At 43.7% G+C, this 25,038-nt stretch overlaps 2 protein-coding genes across 12 annotated transcripts; both read right to left on the bottom strand.

Annotated features, from left to right (window-relative positions):
- Positions 1-957: 957 nt before the first annotated feature.
- LOC103405433 (uncharacterized) lies at positions 958-6,713 on the bottom strand. 9 transcript variants are annotated; one of them, XM_017324197.3, is made up of 15 exons: positions 6,448-6,713; positions 5,346-5,760; positions 5,025-5,116; positions 4,632-4,790; positions 4,107-4,443; positions 3,822-3,940; positions 3,675-3,747; positions 3,374-3,597; positions 3,222-3,278; positions 2,938-3,109; positions 2,561-2,683; positions 2,268-2,438; positions 1,909-1,968; positions 1,702-1,817; positions 958-1,230 (listed from the first exon to the last, which is right to left on the bottom strand). In XM_017324197.3, the coding sequence occupies exons 1-15, from the start codon at positions 6,492-6,494 to the stop codon at positions 1,104-1,106; spliced, it is 2,292 nt and encodes a 763-aa protein (XP_017179686.1). In that variant the 5' UTR covers positions 6,495-6,713; the 3' UTR covers positions 958-1,103. The 9 variants fall into 9 exon arrangements, with proteins under 9 accessions (XP_017179686.1, XP_017179690.1, XP_017179684.1 ...); XM_017324201.3 differs by having other exon boundaries at positions 2,938-3,056; positions 3,208-3,278; positions 5,346-5,763; positions 6,448-6,651; XM_017324195.3 differs by having other exon boundaries at positions 5,346-5,763; positions 6,448-6,651.
- A 13,286-nt stretch (positions 6,714-19,999) lies between these two features.
- LOC103417296 (cytochrome c oxidase assembly protein cox19, mitochondrial-like) lies at positions 20,000-22,918 on the bottom strand. 3 transcript variants are annotated; one of them, XR_011577982.1, is made up of 5 exons: positions 22,614-22,848; positions 21,153-21,241; positions 20,877-21,000; positions 20,440-20,530; positions 20,000-20,310 (listed from the first exon to the last, which is right to left on the bottom strand). XR_011577982.1 is itself a non-coding variant. In XM_008355485.4 (5 exons), the coding sequence occupies exons 1-5, from the start codon at positions 22,621-22,623 to the stop codon at positions 20,266-20,268; spliced, it is 333 nt and encodes a 110-aa protein (XP_008353707.1). In that variant the 5' UTR covers positions 22,624-22,880; the 3' UTR covers positions 20,000-20,265. The 3 variants fall into 3 exon arrangements, 2 of the variants coding, with proteins under 2 accessions (XP_008353707.1, XP_008353708.1); XM_008355485.4 differs by having other exon boundaries at positions 20,877-20,974; positions 22,614-22,880; XM_008355486.4 differs by lacking the exon at positions 20,440-20,530 and having other exon boundaries at positions 20,877-20,974; positions 22,614-22,918.
- Between the last annotated feature and the right edge of the window lie 2,120 nt (positions 22,919-25,038).

Below are 25,038 nucleotides of genomic sequence, written 5' to 3'. Positions count from 1 at the left end.
AAAACTCCCCAGGTAGAATCACGCAATGCTGTTGGTGTGCTTCCCAACCGCAAGGAAAGAAAGAAGAGCAAGGTTTAGCTTAGATTTGACTGTTCGCAGCATGGAGCGGATTACCCAAAAAATCCCTGGGGACAATGAAAAAAAAGATATCTCTGTAATGAAAATTATAGGGGGCTGTATTGACGAGATCCAACTGCGAACAGTTGCCCAAAAGAAAAACCCCCTGGAAGTCCAAGGACTTTTAGTACCGCATCCTAACCCCAAACCAGTAGCCTTCGCGCCAAGCAAGGGATAAAAGGAAAATACAGAACTATATTCCCAATAAAAATTATCTTCAAAGGTAAAAAATGAAGTTTTAACGAAATACTCTGGTACGGTTCATTTTTAACGAAAACCTATATTTTTACCTTTTTATAGTACTATTCACTACACCTTTATTTGTTATTTTTCATTAAAAGTAGAGTTTTATTGGACTTTTCGTTAGTTTTTTTAAAAGTTAATGGTATTTAACATCCCACCGCACGTTTTAGTTGTGTGAGAGTGAAACGTGCGTGGCAAGGCAAAATATCCAAATAAATTGATGCTTGGGGGGCAACCTAGGGCTTCCTTGGGTGATTGCGTAGGCATGCATACATTTATACATATTAGAATGGAGAAGAAATCAGCTATGGATGCCCTAAACCTAATTGGGCATGCCCGGGGAAGAGAAGAAAGAAGACCAAGAACAATGGACTCCTCGTCTTCTTCTCCGTCTGAAAAATATGACAACTAGAAGATGATCCTGTGTCATACGTACCTTTGAGTTCAAGCACATGAGTAGCCCTAGGTATCTCATCCACAGCATCAAATTCAAGTATTTGGTAGAGTGCTCCTGCAAAACTCGTAATGGTTAACCCAAGAAATCCTCTGCTGAACGGGAAAGTCTATGCTCTCTGGAACCTCTGCCAGTACCTCCCGTAACTAGTCGTGATCCCTTTGCTTACGCATTTCTGGGGACCAAGATCTTTGCCTCCACCTGAGATCAAGTGCTTTGCTTTGACGTCGCCTCCTCACTTTCATGCCCCGTTCGAATACAAGTTTGTCCATCTAGGAGGTCGGAAAGTCTACCTTTTGTGCACCAGATTCTTGTCCTCAGCCAGGAACGATCTTTTTTCGTTGGAGATGTGCTTATGTGCCTCACATGGAGTGTGCTTGTTCTTGTCACGACATTTGACTTTGATCCTCCTAAACCTAAATCGTCATCATCATCTTCATCATGTCCTTCCTTGAAATCAGAAAGGAAAGGCCTAAAGGATGAGTTTTCTCTCTGTTTCCTGTTTAACTCGCATCTTTCACTACCCTACCAATATCGACCCTAAAGATACCTACGACTACAACCCCAAACCCTACCCAATTCCCTATCCCTCTATGAAGTATGAACCATCTCCTCCCTTCCCTTTTCACTCAACTCCTTGGTGCTCTTGTTCTATAACACATGCCTAAGCTACTAAGCACATTGTAGTAAAAGGTTCTGTTTCAAAAATGTTATTTATGTTTGCAAACCATATCGAGGCATGCAATTATGGGTCAACAGGCACAACTACGTCACAATAATTCGTGATATTTATTCATTTTTGACTATTCACAAACACTAATTTCATATTATAAATCAGTTTATTCCAACTTGGGTAAAGCAAGCAGCACCACAAAGCAATAACTTACGTTATTCTAGAAGATGGATCTTCAAGGTTGTTCCATGTCCTAATTACTTCCATCTTCTTGGTTCTCTTTAGTTGTTTCACGACATCCAGCCGCTCCGAAGAATATGGAGATGGAATCTACGTGCAGTAAAAATTACGATTATGAATTACAAAATTGATTTTTCTTCAAAAGAAGGATACAAAAATGGCAAAGGGAAATTTACGTTACCAGGCCAGGTATGTACTTGTTGATTGCTGCTAGCATGGCAGCATGACCTACAGCTGATACCTTGTCACAGAAAAGGAAGATAAATAGTTGACTTTGTATAATTCGCTTATTAACTGCTTGGGATAAAATCTGACTCATGTACAAATATAATAGTCACAAGCATTTTAACATATCATAGAGAACAGCATGAGCTAGCTCAAAATGCAACTGCGGTGAATGCAACCAATAGTTTTAGTAGCAGCTGTTCAATCGATGTCTTTTTCTTTTCGTAAATCTATATAATGCTAAAAGGTAACTAGCTACGTTGTGCAAGGAAATGAAAACACTAGGAAAGAAAAAAAGGTCAAATTAGTGCTTACAGGAAGTAACATGAGAATTGTAACTGGTATAAGTGAAGTAATGTCATTTAGCGTTCTTTTCAACTTTTTTCTTTCCAGCCTTGTAACCTTGTGGCCACGCAATTGTTTGAGGAGTAGCTCTGCGGAAGTCGTTATGTCTATGATAAGCAACTGAGTACCCATCAATATATCCTTACAAAAAAAATTTAAAAAAAAAAAATGTTGAGTATTAGCATCACATATAACATGTAATTTAGTTCAACAAGACATAGATATAAACTCATCTCTAAGAAGCAATGGATTATTAGACTTACGGAGCTTGTAGATACCAGCTTGTTGCTATACTTCCTAACTAAACTTCGCTGATGATATTTTGCTTTCGTGGCACTTCCCTCCTCCATAGAGCTTATAGTTTCCGTCCCGGGAGAGGGGGAATCCTTCCATTGAAGGAAATAAATGGTCACAACCATGTAAGAAACAATTAGATAATATGCAGCGGTAGAAACCAAGTAGAGAGTGTAGAGACCATGCAACGCTTTTGCTCAGTTAATTAACTTAATATATTTCTCTGAGACTGATAACGTAGCTACTGGTAAACTATCATTATATATGAAGCTCTTTTATTCTTAATTTATTTATTTCATTTGATTTTTTTTTTACAGCAGTAGTTGTTTTTTTCGAAAGTAAATACCTTTCTCAGGTTAAGCCTGCGTTGAGGATTATAATTTTGACAATCTTCTGACGTTGTCAAGATACTTGGCTCTTGTTGCGCCTCCATTGTTACAGATAACTTGGATGCAACTATGGATCCTACAAATGATGTGCGACGAGCACCAGGTTCTGTAATCTTAAACAACTCACTGCTTTGAAAAGAAAAATAAGAACGAAAAACAAGCACATTTATCTCTTTCCTCTGTGGTAGTTCTGATTTAGTCTCGAAAATAGAATGTAACAAACCCACCAGAGAGATAATACCATGATTTATCATAAGCAGCCCAGTAGTCTTCCAAACAAACAGTTAGCAAGCTCTGGCTGAGAAATCAATGTTGAAAACCTCATTGGCCACCTTAACAAATAGTAAAAACTTACGGAAGCAAACCTCAACGAAAAAAATGGGAATGTTTTACCTGTGGAGCAAGAAGTCTAGCAAATGAGTGTCTAAGGACTGTTGAGTTGAACGACTGAAGTGAGCAAACCCAGAGAAAACATCATAGCATACAGTAAAAACAGCAGACAGAGCAATCTCTTTCTCTGCCTGGATGGCATGCAGTTTGCCTTTTCGCCTCTCTTGACTTCTTTTCGGAGGACATGCAGCATAGAAATCAAGCCATCCAATTTCATCAGTCACCACCTATAAAGGTAAACCTTAAAGATTAGTATGATTTGCATTTTTCACCTGCATCAAAATTACTAAGGTTAGAAATGGACCTCCATGAAGTGTTGATAAACTGCTATGGAAGAAAGCTCTGGGTGAATGAAAAGGCTACCACACTCCAAGTAGCTGCAGGCAGACAATACAACCTCTTATGTTTTTGGTACTTTTGGATTAAAACATTTAAGCGTGAAGCCGTTTACCTGAGGAAGTCCTTAACTAGCTCATCAAGATCCTTTATGCCCATCCTTGACAAGAATAATCTAGTCCTTCTCCCAAGATATGCAAAAAGTCCTAAGATAGCCAAAGTATCTCCTTGAACCTGTCAAAACTTGATAAATAAGAGCAATAATTAAACGCTCGAGACCTGAGCTGAAGGTTCTAAATTTATAAATAAAATAAAAATAAAAGAAGGGCCAAGTTAGCAATTGATTAATGCATCTGAGACCCCAGAGTCTGAAGATAATATCATGAAATATAAATTTGACCTTGTGATGAAAATTCTGCTTGCCTAGGATCATACTTTCTTTGTTGAATGCCGTTGATAGTTTTTTATAAGCCAACCCAATCCAAAATTCTACCTCTTCACTTTTGTTGCTCAGCAGAACCTTTCTACCGAAATGGGACAGGAAATCCAATTCAAATCCTGCCTCGGTAGCTAAGTTATGTAGTCTTTCCACTGACACAAGACTGTGTGAGTGATCCATGAGCTCTACAATTACATCGCCAAGTGAAAATGCAAAATAAGGGCACTTAACACGACCGTAACCCAATTTAGCCACTGCAGCACAGCAGCTTATAGCCACAACCATCCCTGCAACACCACTGAAGATTTCTTTGTTTAGGGCTATATGCTTAATTTCAGATGGACAGGTTAATGTCACTGCATCTGCATAAAATAGTGCACAGGAATCCGTCGTATATTGAAAACATAAATGTACTGATTGTTGTGGCAAATGATAACACAAGACTTTTCATATACTAGGCTAAGAGCACAAATTATTTGAGCAAACCTTCCTGCATATTCCATAGACCACTTCCTCAACAAGGGAGTGAAAAATCCTGCAATAAGCGGCTGTTCCACCACTCTAAACCATTCAACTAATTCTGAGTGCCTCATGTTCAATTCACTCTCGATGTATTCGCCAATCAAATCAATCTTTGGGGTCAATCTGAAACAGATAAAACACCGAATTAAGAAAAGTTTAGACATTCAATATTTGCATCCAAAATGGAAAAGGCACAGTAATGCTCAGCTAAGAACATATTAAGCAAAGTTTAAACATTCAGTCTGACACATTTTCTTTAGAAAATGATTACTAAGTCAAACATTGTTCAGTTAAGGCACTATAACTAAGACAACCAAATTCAATTTACCATATTAAGGTTTAACAGAGAAAACTTACATATCTCTAACTGGAAAAGCGCTGCAATGACGTTCACTGGAAAGCAAGATTTCTACTTCGATTGCTGTTTTCAACAAAGAGTAAACTGCAACCTGCACAGCCATGGTAGTCCATTATAAAATTCATTTGTACTAACTAGTTTACATCTTGCTCAATTCAGTGATCCAAACAAATAAAAGAGATGCAGAAAATGCTGCAAAACCACCTTTCAAATACTGACGCTAATCATGCTAACACAATTCAACAGCCAAAACAATTTGTTCTATAGGCATTATAAAATATTTGTAACATGCTTTGAGGAAAGCAAAAGATATGTTAGACCTGGTAAGAAATCCGCTTATGCCATTGATGGACATCCTTCCCAGACCATGCCATTGCAAGCTCTGGACCGCTTCCTGGCAATTCAAGTGACTCAACTGCAACGGAGAAGCTCCTAGCTGATTCATGTAAGACCCATTCGAGGCAATTAACCCGATTAAATTCGTTTTCATGATTACGAGTACTAGCCACTGAGGCACCATTCTCACAAGTTGTTTGACGAGAATAAGCTGTACAAGCTGTAGATGATGAGGTCCAAGATGAAGACCACGTCGACGAATTGTAACACCTAACCAATAAACCAAGCACATGAATTTTTGTCGAAAAGCCATAGATTCCTTGTTCATTTGTGCTGCACCTTGAAGGCTTATGCACATTGGCAATTGTCTTTTGCCGGTTTTCTGATCTGACAGATCTTCTTCTGTCCCAAAAAGAGAAGTTGCTATCAGAATTTATGATTGAAGGAGTTTTGACAATAAACTACACGTTGACTTAGAATGGGGTAAGTTATGAAGCAAGGGCTAGAAGGAATGGAAAATGGGATCAACCCCTCCCAAATTGTTGTGATTCTTGATTTTCAGCTATTGGATTACGGATTTTAAGAGAAACCCGACGATTCCATATATTCCTAAACGCAGGAAAGTCAAGAATCAAAATGATTCCAAATCTTATTCCATGTAAGTGAACATGGCAATTCTACCACTAGATATTTTATGACATTTAGTCTTCTTCCTTGGTTTCTGTTTGTTTTGTCTATATACAAACAGAACTGAAATTGTATCAAAGTTATCAACTTCACAGAATTTGGACCAATACTGCATGTTAACTCTTTTTTTGTTGGACCCAAATGTTAATTTAATTAAAAGCAATTTGAAGTAATTTAAAAAGAAAACCTCAAAACCCCATTTGAATACAGAATCTGGATATCAATTCAACCAACAGAAGCAAATTCCTATGAGCCATGAACAATCCACATAACCAAATTTCTAATTAGACCCAGATACCAGAATTTTAAAGGCAATAATAATAATAATAATTTATTAACGTGGTCTAAAATATACGGTATCTGTGTGAGGGGAGAGAGAGAAAGAGAGAGAGAGCTTACGAGTGGTTAAAGAGGTGAGGTTTGATGGGAGACAAATGGAGAGCCATGGAAATCCGAAACAGAGAAAAGGGAAGCAAAATGGATCCATGTAAGTCATAAAAAAGGAGGCTTTCAGCAGCGTGGCCGTCGAGGCACAGAGAGAGAGAGAGAGTGCAGAAACTCCCAAGAAATATTTTATATTTTCTCTGTCATAGAGTTTTTCTCCCGCCAGCGGTTCTGTTTTCTTTCAGGTTTTGGACTCTTTGTTTCGTAATTGGATCTTCTCTGCGGCAAATCCTCGCCTCATACCCTAATAATACGGATCGTTAAATTTTGATCCTGCAGTTATAAACAGAAGGTCCATCTAAAATTATATTAATTATAACAGTTAAATCAAAAGCTAACGATCCGTGTTAGTGGATCAGGAGGGTCCCGAGGCCTTGCCTCGGAGAGGATCCAATTTCCTTTGTTTCTGCAAAATTGTTGTTCTCAAGAACAAAGGATAATGCTACTGTTGACCCTAGAAACTACAAAGCCTACGTGGCGCGCAGGCCGAGTAATCTATAAGCTAACTACGTCCTTCGGTGAATGCGGGGCGTGCCAACTCGTCGGCCGAGCTCGGCCGAGGAGTAAATTTGTTGATGTTGCGTTAGGTCGCGCTACTGACTTCTGCGTCTTGCGATTGCGGCCGAGAAAGGAACACGTCTCGGCCTCTTGGGCTCTCGAACCTGAAGACAAGGTTACTATTCTTACGAAGTTCAATATCAAATTCGGCTTTCAATGTGCCGAATGTAATAACTGTAACGCCTCACTTCGCTGAGAAGGCTGATGAGATGACCTCAACCAATAAGGATTTAGAAACCCTTCTCGACCGAGACTTGGATAGGTAATCAATCGTTCTCGCCGCAGTGCTGTTGATGCCAACGGAAGGTACTGCGAGACCGACTGACTCTACGGTGACAGAGCTATCTATGCCGACTTAAGATATCACCGGTTGCTTCCACAGTGCTGTTGATGCCAACGGAAGATGTGTCAGCGAAAAAGGAAAAAGAAAAATCACAAGTTGTGAGAGTTTGCGCAGGGCAATTTTGTATTGATTTTGTGGGGTCTTTTCCGTTGCTGAATGTCTTGTATTTATAGTAGCAGAACACCGAGCCCGAATTCCAATCCTATTCGAACTAGGTTTCCTTCTCCGGATTAACATTACCTTGATCAGTCCTATCTCTGCTAGGACTACGAATCTAGTCCTTAACTGAGCCGGATTCGCTTTCTAGTTTACTGATCTCGTCGAGAGTCCCTATTGTATTAGGACTCAACTTGCATTCTGATTTAACCGACCTAGGCTTGGAAGCCCATGAGCTGAACGCTCCATGACCCTTTCGCCGTACGGCTTCCCGGGCCGAGAGTGATTCCTCCCTCGGCCCAAACTGCTATTTTGGGCCCAAACATTGCCCCCTCGCTTCTGAGGTCCTCGGCCTGAAACCTTCGGCCGAGTTTCGGCCTTGAAGAAGCGAATCTACCACTCAGAATCCTAATACCCGAGTTCCAAGGCGCATTTATTGAACACGATCGCACGATCTTGATCATGCTAAACCACTCGCCACGTGGCATCCTCTAACATGGCCAATCCCCAATAATGACGTCTGAAGCGTGCGCCTGCCCGAACCGTCTTGCCATTATGACCACTATCTCAATCCGTGAGCCACTACCTCAGTCCGTGAGCCCACTTGTCATCATGCAAGCATCGAACCGTCTTTCGTCATTAATTTCGCCGTCACACGCAATCGTGCGCCTCCAACATCTGAAACCTTCGATCTTCTCACCTGCATTTCCCAAATGTTCATCATGATCCACGATTCATTTGGTCTATTTTGCCCTTTGTTTTGAATTTCGAACGATTGCTCTTCCCCCCACAACTCTATAAATACCGAAATTCCCTAATTCGTACTTTACGCTCTCAAACTTCCTGAACTTCTCTGCCATTGCTTTCCAGTGCATTTCTCCATTCCAAGTCTTCGTCTTAAATCCCCAACCCAGAAAACCCTTTTACTCCGTGCTTCTTTCTTACAAATGGCGTCCTTCATCTCCAAGCTTTCCAGGGAATGTGACCAGCACCAGAAGATTCTTGATCGGAGCTCGATCAAGACCATACGGTTTGAAAACGACATGAGCACTCAGTACCAAATCCTGGGTCCTCTCTTCAAGGCTACAATACCGTCGACTATCATCGGCCTTCTACAGGAGCACTGCCTAACACCCCTGCTTCAAGGGTTTGAATGGTCGCGATGGGATGCGGCGAAGCCCCAGGGCTTCTGGCCCTCGACGACCACAACCTGGGCAACCTGGGTTGTTCGAATGGAACGACTCTTTGGCGAGCAATGGAATGCTCTCGGCATCTACGACGCCATCCTCCTTTCGTCCATGGAAATCGTCCTCGACAAGGAGCTTCTCCTAGCCGCTCTGTGCTTCTGGTGCTCGGCCACCAACACAATGGTTCTTCCTCTGGGTCCCATTGGTCCCACCATCCTGGATATCACTGCCATTCTGGGGACTTCGGCAACCGGGATCCTTGTCGACGCGACACTTTCTGGGCACCCGTCGAATATCGACCTGAAGACGTTTTTCGACCGTCGAGCCTTCGAGACCCTGAACCGTGACGGTCACATCCCGTCGAATGAAGACATTCAGAAGCTCCACAAGAACTTCTGTAATTACAACACCCTCTATCTTCACTTCGCCGGCCGAGGAGAAGAGGACCTGCGAGAGGGAGAGCATGAAGCCTTCCTCTTCTATTGGTACAACAAATACATTTGTTGTACCAAGTCAAACAAGTGTTTGGTCGAGAACATGCCGGTAGCCGAAGCCCTGGCTAGTGGACACGTCCTGGCACTGAGTTCCAACATTCTCGCCCAACTTTTCCGTTGCCTGGCCGAGGTGACCCTCCACAAGGTCGACCCACACCAGAATGGTCCTCTCTGGGTCTTCCAACTCTGGTTGCAAGTATACTTTGCCTCCATTCGGCCGGCCATAGCTGACTTCTTACCAACAGAGGCGCTTGGACCTCAACTGGCCTCTCGACCGATACCTCCCCATCAAGCCGAAGAGGTATTTCGGTACCTCTTCGCTCTCGACGACTTCTCCAACGACGAGTTCCTGATATGTCGTCGTCGAGACTATCCTTCCTCCATCAGGCTGCCTACCTCTACATGGAGCTCGGAGGAAGACGCCGATCTTCGTCAGACCTGGGGGTCGTTTGTGCTTGCTCGCGACCTCCCTCTCGGCTGTGATGGGAAACGGTCGGGTTGGGAAGTATATCATCCGAACTTCATTGCCCGACAGCTCGGCTACCTTCAGGGCTGCCCCGTCCCCCTTCTCTCCTCCCGAACAGTCCTAAGCCGTGGTCATGAACCTCGTTCCTCGGAGAAGAAGTGTAGAACCGCCGTGAGGGAATTCCAAGAGCGCTGCCAAAAATTCCGCCTTCGACCAGCCACCCCAGAAACCCATTGCACCGACACCTTCGGTGAGTGGTGGGAAAATTACACCCAGGAGTTCTTTGGTGCGCCGGTCGAGGATGTGCTGAGCAGACTCTTTGGTGACCGACCTAAGAAGGCCTCGGCCCCTCATACTCAAGGTACCTGTTCAATTTTTTTTTTTTTTTTTTTTTTTTTGCATATTAATTTGCCTTACTGAATTGCCTGTCTTCTTAGGTAGTCGGCCCTTGAGAAAAACGGAGGTAGTTGCCGCTACCATGGCCGGGAAAAAATCGGTCGTGGCCCAAAAAGACAAACCCGCTGGTAGGGTCGTGCTGGTCAAACGGCCTCGCCAAGAGGCCGAGCCGGCTATCGAGCCTTCCCCGCCTGCCAAGCGGGTCAAACGACTGGCGAAGAAAGGTGCACGGGAGATCCACGTCATCTCAGTCACACTACGGGGACGACGACTCCCAGTGCTTCCCCTTCTCTAGCCGCCGGCCAACCCCTGGCCGAGAAACAAGTCATACCTCCCTCCGTCGAGAAGGCACATGTCCCTCAACAGGTGGTCTCTACGGCCGAGGAAACCTCCCCGAAAAATCCAAAGCCCTCGGTCTTCGTTCTAGAAGAAAGCGAAGGGAGCGACGAAGTCCCGCCGGCACACCGTCCTCATCCTCGCCAACCACCTCCTCTAGTGTCTGAGACGGCGGTTCGAGCCGGCCCCTCCACGGCTGATCGTGGCAAGCGCCCAGTCGAGGAATCGACCCCGGTGGCCGAACATCTCGCTCCCTCACAGGACCAGGACGTCCCTGCCTCCTCTGAAGCAGCTGTTCCAGTCGGCCCTTCCACAGCCGACCGTGGAAAACGACCGGTCGAGGAACCCGAGGCAACGGCGGAATCGCCTGTTCATCCTCAAGACCAGGGCTTCCACATTCCTCCACAGGAGGCTACCTCAGCCTTTGTAAGCACCTTCGACCATCTTTCCTTGATTGTTTTTTTCTTTAGAATTCTAAACGAAGAAAATAATAAATGTCAGGTGCATGTACATTCTTTTCACCGAGAATTCTATGCGCCGAAGGGCGTTATCTATATTTCGTGGCCGCCTCAGTGGCCATCAAACGTAGATAACCTCCATCGGCCGCGTGAATTGAGAAGCAACCTGAAACACTGGGCTCGGCCATTGAGTTCTTTAGGTTCGACCAACGATCCTGGAGACATGGCCGAGGTCTCCTATCGGGAGGTTTAAAAAAACGAAACCTTCTTGCTACTCCTGTCATGACTTCTTTAAACTTAACCTGATTTGTATGTGCAGGCTTCCTGGGAGGTCGAATTCAAAGCCCTCCTCTCCAGTACTACTGCAGAGTCTGGTCCTTCGGCCGCTACGACCGAAGCTGCCGATCCCAGCCCCCTAACCCAGCTGCGAGAAGTCATGTCGCTCTCATCATCGCAAGTACTTGAGCGCAACGGTCTTGATCTGCTCGGCGTGTGTCTGAACGACCTTGGGGCCGACGGTCGCCTGAGCGGAGATGCCATTGTTCGGGCATCATCTTCCTTGGAGCGCGTTCGGGAGACATTTAGTATCTTCCAGACCGCTCTAAAGGCCGAACAAGACCTGCAAGCCGCCATGGCCGTTCAAGACACCCTCCGTCCGAAGATTGACGATCTACGGGCAAAAGGAGACGCGTTAGCCGAGCTCGACCGTCAGATGGCTGAACTAGCAAAATGTCGGTCGGCCATTGCTTCCGAGCTTGCTAGAGACTTCGAGTCAGGCGGGAAGGATCGCCTAACCGAGTATGCGGCAGCCAAAAAACGGGTCGAGCGGTTGAAGCTGGACAAAAAGAATCGGCAAGCCGAAGTCCTCATGGCCGACGTGCGGTGGTTGGAGTTGAAGGCTCTGCTCAGCACTATTCTTCCCTCTTCTCCTTAAATGTATCTGAATGTAAACCAACCGACCTACTCATTTTGTAAATACTTATCAATTTTAATGGACTGGTTTACTATTCCCGCATTTCCCATGTGACCGGATAATATTTCTTCAAAAACTTCCCATTAATCGGTAATCTGTGGACCGCACCGGTTCGGTCTTTAAGATGATACGCCCATTTTCCGTATACTTTATGCACAATAAACAGCCCTTCCCAATTCGGCGACCACTTGCCGAACCTAGGATCTTTTATTCCTACGGGCAACACCGTTTGCCACACTAACTCACCTTCGCCGAATGTTTTCTGTCGCACCTTTTGATTATAGGCTCGCTCGGCAATCTGTTTTTTCGCCACTAGTAAGTTATAAGCGTCAAGTCGCGCTTCTTCCGAATCTTCTAATTCCTGTCTCATGGACTGACTATATTCGGCGCTAAACAAACTACTTTGTTCAATTAATCGCAACGAATTTATGCTCAACTCGACTGGTAGCATTGCATCGTGTCCGTAGGTTAATGCGTATGGGATTGTCGCGGTCGCCGACCGGGGCGACGTTCGGTATGCCCATAATGCCTCGTTCAACTTCAAATGCCACATGCCAGGCCTTTCTTTTATTATTTTTTCGAGGATGCCGATCAACACTTTATTACTTGCCTCGGCCTGTCCATTCGCCTGTGGATAATACGGTGTGGACTGTTCCAACTGAATTTTCAAATTTGCCGTGTATTCTTTAAACCTTTCGGCTGTGAAAATTGTTCCATTGTCGGTTATGATCGTTTCCGGTACACCGAACCGGGTCACAATGTGTTCCTCCACGAAGTCGCAAACCTCTTTAGATGTTAACTCGGCGTATGATTTTGCTTCGACCCACTTAGTAAAGTAATCAGTTGCGACTATTATCCATGCATGCTTAGCAGCTCCAGAAGTCGGCGTGATTTTGCCGATTACGTCCATGGCCCATCCTCTAAACGGCCATGGTTTAATGACCGAATGTAATGATTCAGCCGGGACCCTTTGTATTGGCCCGTGGATTTGGCACTGTACGCATCCTCGTGCAAACTCGATACAATCCTTTAGTATCCTTGGCCAAAAATAGCCGTGCCGTCGAAGTAACCATCGCATTTTCCGTCCGGATTGATGAGCTCCGCAAACCCCTTCATGAACTTCCGAGATCGCCCGAGCACCCTCTTGGGGGCCGAGGCATAGCAGTAGTAATCCATCATCCCCTTTTCGATATAACTCGTTCTGGTACGTGACATAGTTCGTGGCGTGAACTCGTGTCTTGCGACTATGTTTTCCATTGGGATTATCAAGGTACTGCATAATGGGTTTTCTCCAATCATCTGATGTTGCCTCGACGGTGCAGACCTCTATAGTATCTTGTTGGTCTAACAACGAAGGTAAAGACATGACTCGAGTGCGTATTACATCGTTGCGCCGGAGGATTTGCTGGTTGACCAAGGCCGGGTATAATTATCGTAGCACCGGTATTTCTCGGCCTAGCTTTCCCCCCAGGAGTTGTGCGGGAAACATGCTCGAACGTAATACCGGCAAAGGACTCGGCCAAATAGCTGACAACCATGTGGTAGGGTGCCAGGGTACAACTCATGCATCGAAAAGATCCATTAAGTTGGTTGATCACAAGTTCAGAGTCACCGAGGACGAGGGCACGGGTGGCCTGCAAGTCATGAAGGAGGCCAAGGCCGATGATTAAGGCTTCATATTCGGCCTGATTATTGGTGCAGTCAAAATCCAACTTAAGCGAAAAATACCAACGATCATGATTAGGAGATTGAATGACAACTCCAACGCCGGCCGAGGATGAAGTACTGGACCCGTCAAAATACATCGTCCAATAGTTGTCACGTGCTTCAACCATGCCGATTTCGACATCGGTGTCCCCAAAACCATAGGGGGAAGGATGGTGAGCCAGGAAATCGGCCAATGCTTGGCCTTTGACAGCTTTCTGAGGCACGTATTGTAGGCTAAACTCGGACAACGCCATCGTCCACTTCCCAATTCTCCCTTTTACGATCAGCCGGGTAAGCATGTACCGGATGACGTCGGTCTGGGCAATGACTTGTGTGACCGACGGAAGCATGTAATGCCGGAGTTTGGAGGCGGCGAAGAACACGGCAAGACAGAGTTTCTCCACGGCGGAATAATTGATCTCCGGTGGATTAAGATTTCGACTGAGGTAAAAAATAGCCTGCTCTCGCCCGGCATCATTGTCTTGGGCAAGAAGGCAGCCGATGGACTCTTCAGCCGCCGAAATATATAGTTTGAGGGGTTTACCGCGCCGAGGTGGAACAAGAACAGGCGGCGTTGTAAGGGAGATTTTGATTTGTGTAAATGCCGCCTGATGCTCGGTCGTCCACGCAAATGTATCTGAGTCCTTAAGTTTCAAAAGCGTGGAAAACGCTTTCATTTTTCCTGCCGAGTTAGCTATAAATCGGCGGAGAAAATTTATCTTGCCGAGTAAGGACTGCAGTTGTTTCTTCGTAGTCGGTGGTGGAGCACTGACGATTGCACGTGCCTTATTCTCATCGACTTCAATCCCCCGATGATGTACGAGAAAACCAAGAAAATTCCCGGCCGAGACACCAAAGGCATACTTGGCAGGGTTCATCTTGAGGTTGTGCTGACGCATGCGAAGGAAAGCCTGTCGGAGATCGTCCAGATGTGTCCGTCGGCGTTTAGATTTGACGACAACATCGTCGATGTAAACTTCGACGATGGTACCAATTAAATCATGGAAGATGGTGTTCATCGCCCGTTGGTACGTGGCGCCGGCATTCTTGAGGCCGAATGGCATGACAACCCATTCATAAGTGCCGAGTGCCCCCGGGCAACGGAAAGCAGTTTTGTGCACATCGGCTTCAGCAATAAATATTTGGTTGTACCCGGCATGTCCATCCATAAAGGATAACATCGCGTGATTTACCGCGGCATCGATTAACAGATCTGAAATCGGCATTGTATACTCATCTTTGAGAGTTGCCAGATTCAGATTGCGAAAATCGGTACAGATGCGCAGTGCCCCATTTTTCTTTAATACAGGAACGATATTTGCTAACCATTCGACATATCGAGCTGTCCGAATGAATTCGGCTTTCAAAAGCCGAACTAGTTCGTCCTTGACACTGAGTTGTACTTCGGTCGAGAATCGACGAGGTGGCTGACGGAAAGGTTTAAATTCGGGCTTAATACGTAATTCATGCTCGACCAGAGTATGATCTAAGCCGGGCATTTCATGATAACTCCAAGCAAAACAATCTTTGAATTCCGTAAGCAAGGTACGAAACCCGTCTTTCATTCGTTGGGGAAGTAACGCACTAATAAACAAAAGCCGCGGGTCATCGGCCGTCCCAACATTAATCTCTTCCAAAGGGTCCTTAACAAGGGGCCGATGATCTTCGAGTTCGGCCGGGGCGGCTCGAATTTTATCAAAGGATAATACAAGCCCATTATCTCCCTCAGCAAGGAACTCGACGAGGTTGATGCCTGAATTTGGTTGTTTAGATATCGTATACCAATGGGCCAGCAGTCGTTCCATAGTAGATGAAACCGCGGCCCTGCGTGCTTCCCGATCGGTGTCAAACATCGGATTCGGGGAGAAAGTTAGCTAATCCGAGTCTCGCCGAATCCTGCTGGACAGTCTCGGCGCCAACCTCGATAGCTTTCTGAACGGAAATTCGAGTCGGCCGTCCCTCTTCATTGAAGCCTTGCAAAGTAATGTAGCCGATGTGATCGTCATAATACCGCGCTTGGATCATGTTAGCTTCGAATGGCTGGCTATCGGCCGGATGAACAGTGACCGATTTGCCGTCCCAAAAGAAAAGCACTTGGTACAATGATGAAGGAATACAACTGGTTTGATGAATTCAATCTCGGCCGAGCAATGCATTATACTCGGTTTTGGAATCAACCACGAAAAAGGCGGTCATATGGGTGCGACCGGCGATATTTACAGTTAACGGTAGTACACCTTTGGTATGGGATTTGTCACCGACAAAACTACTCATTGTGATTCCTGACGGAATAAGCTCGTCATTTGAACGGAGCAAGGCCTTCATGATGTTCAGAGGCATGATATTAACGGTAGCTCCACAGTCGACAAAAACTTTAGAAACTGGATATCCCTCGATGTGGGCCGTCACATACAGTGGCTTTAAATGGTGAAGCTTGGCCGACGATGAGCGAGGGAACAATTCGGCCAAAGCGGCCTTTAGACTATCATCTTTTGCTGTTGACTCGCCTTCAGCAATCGATACAAAATCAACATGGCCGGGTTCCTCGGCAACCACATCTCCATCAAGGAAATTTGGTTGAGCCGTGCTTGATTGAAAATCGGCAGGTAACACATGGACCATACTGATTTCCATATTATCCAGGACTGAAGGGCCCATCTGGTCAAGATCCTCCTCGTTCGGTTGGTCGGCGACTACGGACTCAGTTATCGTCAGAGTCGGACAACAAGACTTTTCTGTCCCTTCTTCAATGACGTCACTCGGCGGAGCTGCTTCGACGACTTGTTGGTTCTGCGTGACCGCCTCAGGTAAGGTTGAGATTGACAATGAACTTGGGGTCAGGACCTGAACCTGCTTCTGGTAGTGTAGCCGAGCATCCCTAGTGTCGAGATAAGCATCCAGACGGGCAATACATGCGATTTCATCGGTCGTAAGGCCGAAAAGAGAAACCGCCGAAAATACTTCAAAGTGATATCGTAAATACTGAAGGTCCTCCAGCGAGAAAGGAAGGTCGGCTGCATTGATATCGGTGTACGGGTCGACTTCAAATCCAAAGACACGAGCTTCTCGTATGTGCTGGAACCTTACTTTCAATCCTGGATCTGAGGTCTTCTGGATGATCCGCTCGGCATCCGGACAAGTCAGGATCAGATCGATGGTGTCCTGGCATGCCTTCGGCAGACCATACAGATCGTTGGCCGAATAATTCTTATGAAATTCTCGCATATACTCCAAAGACTCCCCAAGGAACGGGGGATGCAAATTCCGTCGAATTTTGACCAAAGGCTCTTGTATAACTGGCGGGGATAGTTTGCTTTCGGCCTCTTGCCTGAAATGTTCAAGACGTGCCTTCATTTCCCCTGGTCGAATGAGAAGTTTGATCCGTTTATCAGCTTCTTCAAACATGGTCTCGACATCTTGATCGACCAGCCGTTTCCCCTGAGCCAACTCTGTCATAATCGCTGGAGGTGGTCGCTCCTCATCAGTGGCAACTGTATCCTTCGGCCGCCACTTAGGGGCCGAAGTTTCTTGGGCTGCTCGTCGGCGAGCCATGCAATCTATCCGTTGATGCCGGCGTTTCTGAGATTTGGACAACGCGGTGTAAACGCCCTTCGAAGAATGGTATGTATACCAACGTTGATCTCTAGGCTCGGGAGGCTTGAAGGTCTTTTGACTCCGCGATGATCCTGAACTGCTAGAATTACGCTTATAGTAATCATCGTCATAAAATGAAGCATCAAAATCGAGGCGCCGCCTGACCGGGGGTGTCTCTTCCATCCGTACTTTAGGACTGAGCCTCCCAAAAACCCCGTGATGTTGGCCTTCATTGGCTACCTTTTGCCGAGTTGCGGCCACAGGTTGCGAAAAGGACTTCTCCTCTGGTTCACTGTCGACCTTCGCTCGCGGAGCAAATAATCATACTGCTCGACATGTTGGGCTAATTCGTACATATCCCGGAAATTTGCCCCCAAGAATTTCTTTTTGTATTCGACGTCAAGGCCGTTCAAAGCAAGCCTGACAAATTCGACTTCGGGTAAAGGCACTCGGCACCAATTCCTAGCCGATTTGAACCTGGTAAGATAATCCATTGGTGACTCATCAGATGCTTGAGCCATCCGTGCTAATGAAGAGACTGACATCTCCATCCCCGGCCGATAAAACTGCTCGTGGAACTTCTCGACCAACTCCTCCCAGTTTTGGACGGAATTAGGCGAGAGATTGATGTACCAGGCAAATGCCGAGCCGGTCAATGAAAAATTGAACAGCCGTAACTTGTGGAAATCACTATTAACATCTCCGCATTGCGCGGTGAAACGAGCCACGTGCTCCAACGAAGACAGGGACGATTCACCGGCAAAAAGACTAAAATCTGGGATCTTGAACCCTTTCGGGTATCCAAACGTCTCCACGTAAGCTGGGTACGGATGAATAAACTTGGGAAACTTCGGCCCTTTCTTCATGGCCGAGTCGATCATCCGCTGAACTTCGGTCACATCAACAGGTGTTGCTTCGACCCTCTGGTCGGTCCCGTCTGACCTACTATTCGACCCTCCTCCTTTCTCCAAGTTAATTGGTTTGAGCGGGGCAGGAATAGGCTCGGCCGGTACAATCGGTACCGGGTTGTTTCCTGGTAAACAAGGTTGGCGAAGATCGAAAGGCCTGCTGCCACCAACTTGACTAACCAGCATTTCGAGCAGCCTGGTTTGTCGATCATTGGAACTGAGTATCGCGTCATGCAGCTTGTCAATGCCTCGACTAAACGTCTGTTCGACTGACCGAGACTGCTCGTCCAGTCGCTTTCGAAGAAACGACCTTGTTGGTGGGTCAGATCCTTCACCACCATCCTCGTCACACTCCTCTACTATCCCTTCATTGAGAACGCATGTGTTTCTGTTAGGGATTTCTAAACCACGGAGTTGACCGCCGAGATTAACTTCTCTCTCTCGGCGAGTCGCGCTCGTGGACTCAGGTGTCACAGCGCTAAGGGGATTTTGCGCCTGCGGCACACTTTGTCCCAGGCTTTGATTCGGCAAATCGGTTGTCGACTTTCCCATAGTTGTTTTCTTTTTTACCGATCGTGTTTCAATTGGCATGAACTTCGTAGTTTAGCACTGGGTCCCACTGGGCGTGCCAAAATGTTGACCCTAGAAACTACAAAGCCTACGTGGCGCGCAGGCCGAGTAATCTATAAGCTAACTACGTCATTCGGTGAATGCGGGGCGTGCCAACTCGTCGGCCGAGCTCGGCCGAGGAGTAAATTTATTGATGTTGCGTTGGGTCGCGCTACTGACTTCTGCGTCTTGCGATTGCGGCCAAGAAAGTAACACGTCTCGGCCTCTTGGGCTCTCGAACCTGAAGACAAGGTTACTATTCTTACGAAGTTCAATATCAAATTCGGCTTTCAATGTGCCGAATGTAATAACTGTAACGCCTCACTTCGCCGAGAAGGCTGATGAGATGACCTCGACCGAGACTTGGATAGGTAATCAATCATTCTCGCCGCAGTGCTGTTGATGCCAACGGAAGGTACTGCGAGACCGACTGACTCTACGGTGACAGAGCTATCTATGCCGACTTAAGATATCACCGATTGCTTCCACAGTGCTGTTGATGCCAACGGAAGATGTGTCAGCAAAAAAGGAAAAAGAAAAATCACAAGTTGTGAGAGTTTGCGCAGGGCAATTTTGTATTGATTTTGTGGGGTCTTTTCCGTTGCTGAATGTCTTGTATTTATAGTAGCAGAACACCGAGCCCGAATTCCAATCCTATTCGAACTAGGTTTCCTTCTCCGGATTAACATTACCTCGATCAGTCATATCTCTGCTAGGACTACGAATCTAGTCCTTAACTGAGCCGGATTCGCTTTCTAGTTTACTGATCTCGTCGAGAGTCCCTATTGTATTAGGACTCGACTTGCATTCTGATTTAACCGACCTAGGCTTGGAAGCCCATGAGCTGAACGCTCCATGACCCTTTCGCCGTACGGCTTCCCGGGCCGAGAATGATTCCTCGCTCGGCCCAAACTGCTATTTTGGGCCCAAACAGCTACGTAACTAAATTTGCAAACTAAATAATGTATTACCAATAATAAATACATATGTTAATCAACGCTTAAGCGATAATTCAATAATCAACTTCCATTTCATTTCGTTTACAAAATTAATCTACAAATTTAGTCTCTCTAGCACTACTCAAAAACAAATTCTATAGTTAAAAGTTAAAACAATTAACACCAAAATTACTGCTAATGATATTTTAAATTAATTACACACTGAATTAATACATAAAAGTATTTAATAAAATATAAGACCTTGCCTAATTGACTTGAAATGACATTCTCGTTGCAGAAATTTTTGCCTTTGACATTTTTCTGGAACCCGACCGCAAGGCTCCCTATCATACCTTATTTGGGTCTTATTTGGGTCCTTTGCCATTTAAAATGTCAAACTTAAATTTGATTCATCTTATCAAAAATTAGCATCATTGCCTTCTCTACAAGTCTACGAAAATAAACCATTAACATCTTTTGAAAAAACCAAAACACTAATGTTTTTGGATCCTTTACAAGTAGTTCTTCCATGATCAAGATTCAATGTTCGGTAAAACTCTCCCAACTACTATCGTCTTCTAAGTTATCATCCGATCTAATTAGCAATCCGCTCGGAAACCTTCTCTCCAGAAGCATCCGAGTTACTTTCCCTAACGAATCCAAGTTCCGACATGTCTTGTTTTGCCATCAAGTTCCTGCAAGATACATATAAACGGTCTATGAAATCCAAAGTTCATAACAAATCTGTATGTGAAAAAGAAAGAGACAATATAAGGAATGAGGGCTCAAATAGCTATGAATTGACAATTTTCTAATATATTTACCATTAAATTGTTTTCCTCAGTTTTTGGTTCAAGACCTTCATCATATTTAGATACGCCAAAATGTTTCATCCACGAAATAGGATAGCTAAATCTGCCAAATTCAAATTATGGTTCCTCAAACTATAAATGATTTCATTTTTACATTCACGAACAAACCTATAACATAATTTGACACAAACCTAATGCCAGAAGTGCTTTTTGATACAAACCTACCATCAGAAGGTGAGGGAAAGACACGAAAAGCTTTTATGCAGGGAAGTTAGTACTTTATGCTATTTTCGCCCAACATACACCTCTGAAACTTCAAAACCTATACTTCAAGCTTTTGAGTGTCATGTTGTTTTGGTTTTGAATAATATGCAGAAGAATGTCGCAGACTTAATGAATTCCAGATCAAAGCATTACAATTTGTTTTACACAAAACCCAAAAAACTCACTTTTCCATGCGGCATTCCAGGTACTTTTTTGAGAAGAGTCTACATTTTTCTGATTGGTGGCCCGAAGTTTTGAGACAGCTGAGGTATTCCTTTTTCTCCTAAAACAAAGCCAAGAAGCTAAGAACTTCAAACAAGACAAAGAAATATCATCAAAACTTTCACATTTAACAACCATACTGAACCCACTCCAACATAAAACCCACTTTTGACAAACTTGCTTCTACAAAGAAAACAAATGTGAAAAAGAATGTTCATCAATCAAATAAGCGATATTACCAGGTCACACAAATGCATATGATCCAAAGGAAAGACACCTTTCTCCGGAGGAACTGGGCTCAGTCCCCTATTACCACCAAAGGCACCACCTACAAGAAATATTCACACTTTTAAACAAAACTGAGATACATATATATTACTGCAAGAATGGTGGTATCTATTTCGTGGTTAGGCCTGAGTCCCTGACCAAGATTTTCATCTCTTTAATACAAATAACACTGACATCATGCAGGCCAAAGGCCAATTCTAACATAGCAGGAGAATTGTCTGCACAAGCGCATTAAATACAATACTACGATCTTATTCACATGGTGTATACAGTTCATTATCACGGGTTCCGCAAAGCACCACAACTATCAAATCATACAAAACAACTAGTACCAAATTTTGAGTTTTTATGTTTAAACTCCTCCACCACTAAATTCACGGTACCTCAAGTTCTAGAGCATCCTATAAGTTTATAGTTATACTCAAGTAGAAAGGGAACTAATTATTATGATGAGTTGATGAGAAATCAATCAAGCCCAAAATTCAAAGGCCTACCAGAATATAGAGGCAAACAATTAATTCTAGCAAACACATTAGTACATTAGATTACACATAGTGTCATAGGCAGCCAAACCCATCCTCAGAGACTTGGAGTTGGAGCGGCTGGTGACTCTTGAACCTCCTCCCGAACCCCAATTACTTTTCTTTTCCTGGAATTTGTGCAGACACGACAGAGCAAGGGAATGAAACAGTTCTGCTGATCGGGAAATGATATTGAATGGAATTGTTGTAGTTGTAGATAGTGTAGATATTGGTTATATCAGCAAGAGGCTTTTCCTCCTTAACCTCATCTTGCCATTGCATAATTTCTTCTTCTTGGAAGATGACGACGGTGACTTGGAATTTCCAAAATTCCAAAGAAGTAACAACATTTGAGTTGGGAAATATGTCTTTTTTCAGTTTTAGGCAATAAGAAGCTAATTTTATGTTAGAAGTCCCGAATACCAGTTCATGCCGAGAGAAGAGCCTACTTAAAATACAATCACCAAGTATAAATCCAAACCCATGATACTCAAATTTCACAACTTTATAATACCGAAAACTCGAAAAGCCATCGGTTTGAACCTCTAAAATGTGCCCGCAACTTTTCCCTGGGAAGAGCTACTTTCACCAGCATCCTTGAACTCAAATAAGCAAGCAAGATATGGCACTAATGTGTTCATTTCCCAAAAAGGGCAATCAGAAAACACAAACAATCTCCAAATAAATAATTAAAGAGACCATTTCTCTGCATTCATACAAGTTTCAACATATTTCTATTGCATAATCATCAATTCCAGCCAAAACTTATGCAATCAAAATCAAATCTTCCACCTGGGTTTTCCATTATCTTTCACTAATCTAAGAATAACCCAACATATCAATTTGTGAGAGAGAGAGAGAGAGAGAGAGAGAGAGAGAGAGAGAGAGGACCTGCACTCATGGTGAAAGCTGGAGGGTGAAAAATCGAATCTTGGTAGCAGCGTCACAGAGGGATGTTACGCAATCAGAGATCGGTTTTGAATCATACTTCGGACGAACTCAATCAACCACTCTCTCTTTGGTCTCTTGTGTGTGTGAGATGAGAGATGAGTTGGTAATGGGCAGTGGTGCCGAAGAGGCAAAACAGAGAGCAGGGTCGAGAGAGAGTCGTGTGTGTGAGTGCGGTGAGATCCTGGGTGAGAGAGAGAGAGTTTAAACGGTGGGTATTTACGAACGGTTGAGATTTAATCTCAACCAAATCTAACTAGAGTGGGCAAGCCGATAGAAGAACCATGGGTCGGGGTGAGTAGACAAGGTTCGGATAGGGTGCGGGGCGGGTTCAATTTTTTTAGAGGTCAAACGGGGCAGGGTGGGGTAGGGTCCAGTTTTTTAGAGGACAACGGCTTATAGTTGTTAAATACTAATATATGCCCATATACAAAATGTGTGAATTTTCATTTAATTTTTTTTTTAAAAGAAAATTGTAGCAATGATCTCTTAATTTTAATTCAATTAGAACAATACTCCCTCAACTAAAAATTTATGACCATTGATCTCTTAACTCATCAAAACGCACAATTATGATCATTTTCGTCAACTCTATCAAAATTTGCCAAAATGACTCATGTGGGAATGATCATTGCTATAATTGAGTTAAAATTGAGGGTCATTACTCCAATTGGGTTAAAGTTGAGGGACAATTTCTCTAATTGGGTTAAAGTTGAAGGATCAATGTTACAATTTCTCCTTGTTTTTAAAATTGAGATTAAGTAGAGAGTGAGAGAGGTTTATTTTTTATTTTCTCACCTGTAGGCATGGTCTAAAATATCCATAATATCCCGATATTTCCATCGAAATTTCCGTGTTTTTGGACTACCAATATATCCGATATCATCGATATTTTAGACCTTGCTAAGTCACTCATGAATCTTACCATGCAATGTATAAAGTGTAAAATATTGTACTAATTCATTATATATAAATGATTATGGTGTGTTTAAACTTCTTTCATTAATTACTACATATTTTCTACACTCACAATGTTTGCCAGCTCGTTATATAATCAACTTAAATCAGTTATATCTATCATGCAATGCATTTCCTTCTAATTTTTTGTGATAAACTAATAGATAATTGATTAAATAAACATCTTGCAAAGTTTCAATAAAAATTTCCAAGTTTTTCTTACAATTTCCGTGGTTTTTATTCAATTTTTATCGATATCGATAATATCCCGATATTTCCATCGAAATTTCCGTGTTTTTGGACTACCGATATTTTCGATATCATCGATATTTAATACCTTGCCTGTAGGTGCTGATGCTTATACAAAAATAGCAAAATTTGTTTTGTGTACGTTAATGCCCTTAACTTTTTTGTTGTGATGGAAGACAATAATCATTTCACCCTATTTTGGTTGACAAAAAAGATTCTATTAATATGTAGTTTAGATATATATGCTCACCTAAGAGCATCTCTAATGGTAGTCCTTAAAGCTTATAAATAAGGAATAAAGCTCTACAATGCACCAAAAATTGAGTCCCAAGAGCATCTCCATTCCCACCATCATGTTTGAGGAATTATTTAGAGACTTAAAAGAATCTTTGTGTCCCTAAAAGAATATTATCTCCAATGAGAAAGTCCTTATAGTATGTACCCTAAATTTGAAGTTTATACAATAAAAAAATTTCAAATCAAATTTGGACCGTTGATTTGTAATAGAAAAAAAAAAGTAGCATGTGCGTGCGGGACCCACGTTGCAACTACGTCAGCAACTGTCTGACGACTAATGGAGCAGTCACATGTGTGGAGGAAGTAGCTCAACAGCTACATGTAATCTTTCATGTGGGTTGCCTCATTCCCCACTCAAAATCTCAATAGGCTCCACCATTGGTTGTCCTTATACAAGCCTCAATCGTGGTGAAATATTTGAGGTCTCTAGGCAGTCCCTTTACTATAGGAACTAGAGCTGTTCATGGTGAAGATTTCTCTAGAGAGAGATCCTCAGACCTCTGCACATCTCCCTAAGGGATTGGCATTTTGGATGTATAGTCAAGCTCTTGCTTGTTGATGTGCTACAAGAAGAAGACAGAGTTAGTTCTGAAATGTGCCTTTGTGAGGCCTTAGGTGTAGGCCTTGAGGCTCACAATCAAAACTAAGTGTTAGGCATGTCACTGCTATCTTAATATAGCAAATGTAGAACAAGTGTGTTTTAATCGATTACTTGTGCCCCAAGTTATTCGGACTTCTTATTATCAAAGGATTGTTATGGATGGATTAAGTCCACATTAAGTTTTTTTTCTTGCCTTGTGACCAAGGACCTTTAGTTCATAGTCTTTTATGTTCGTATGAAGGGAGTTCAAAGCGCTTTAAGCCA

Source organism: Malus domestica, chromosome 17 (genome assembly GCF_042453785.1).
Source record: "Malus domestica chromosome 17, GDT2T_hap1".
Classification (NCBI taxonomy): Eukaryota; Viridiplantae; Streptophyta; class Magnoliopsida; order Rosales; family Rosaceae; genus Malus; species Malus domestica.
Note: the sequence above shows the minus strand (reverse complement) of the source record. Positions and strands in the feature narration are given on the sequence as shown.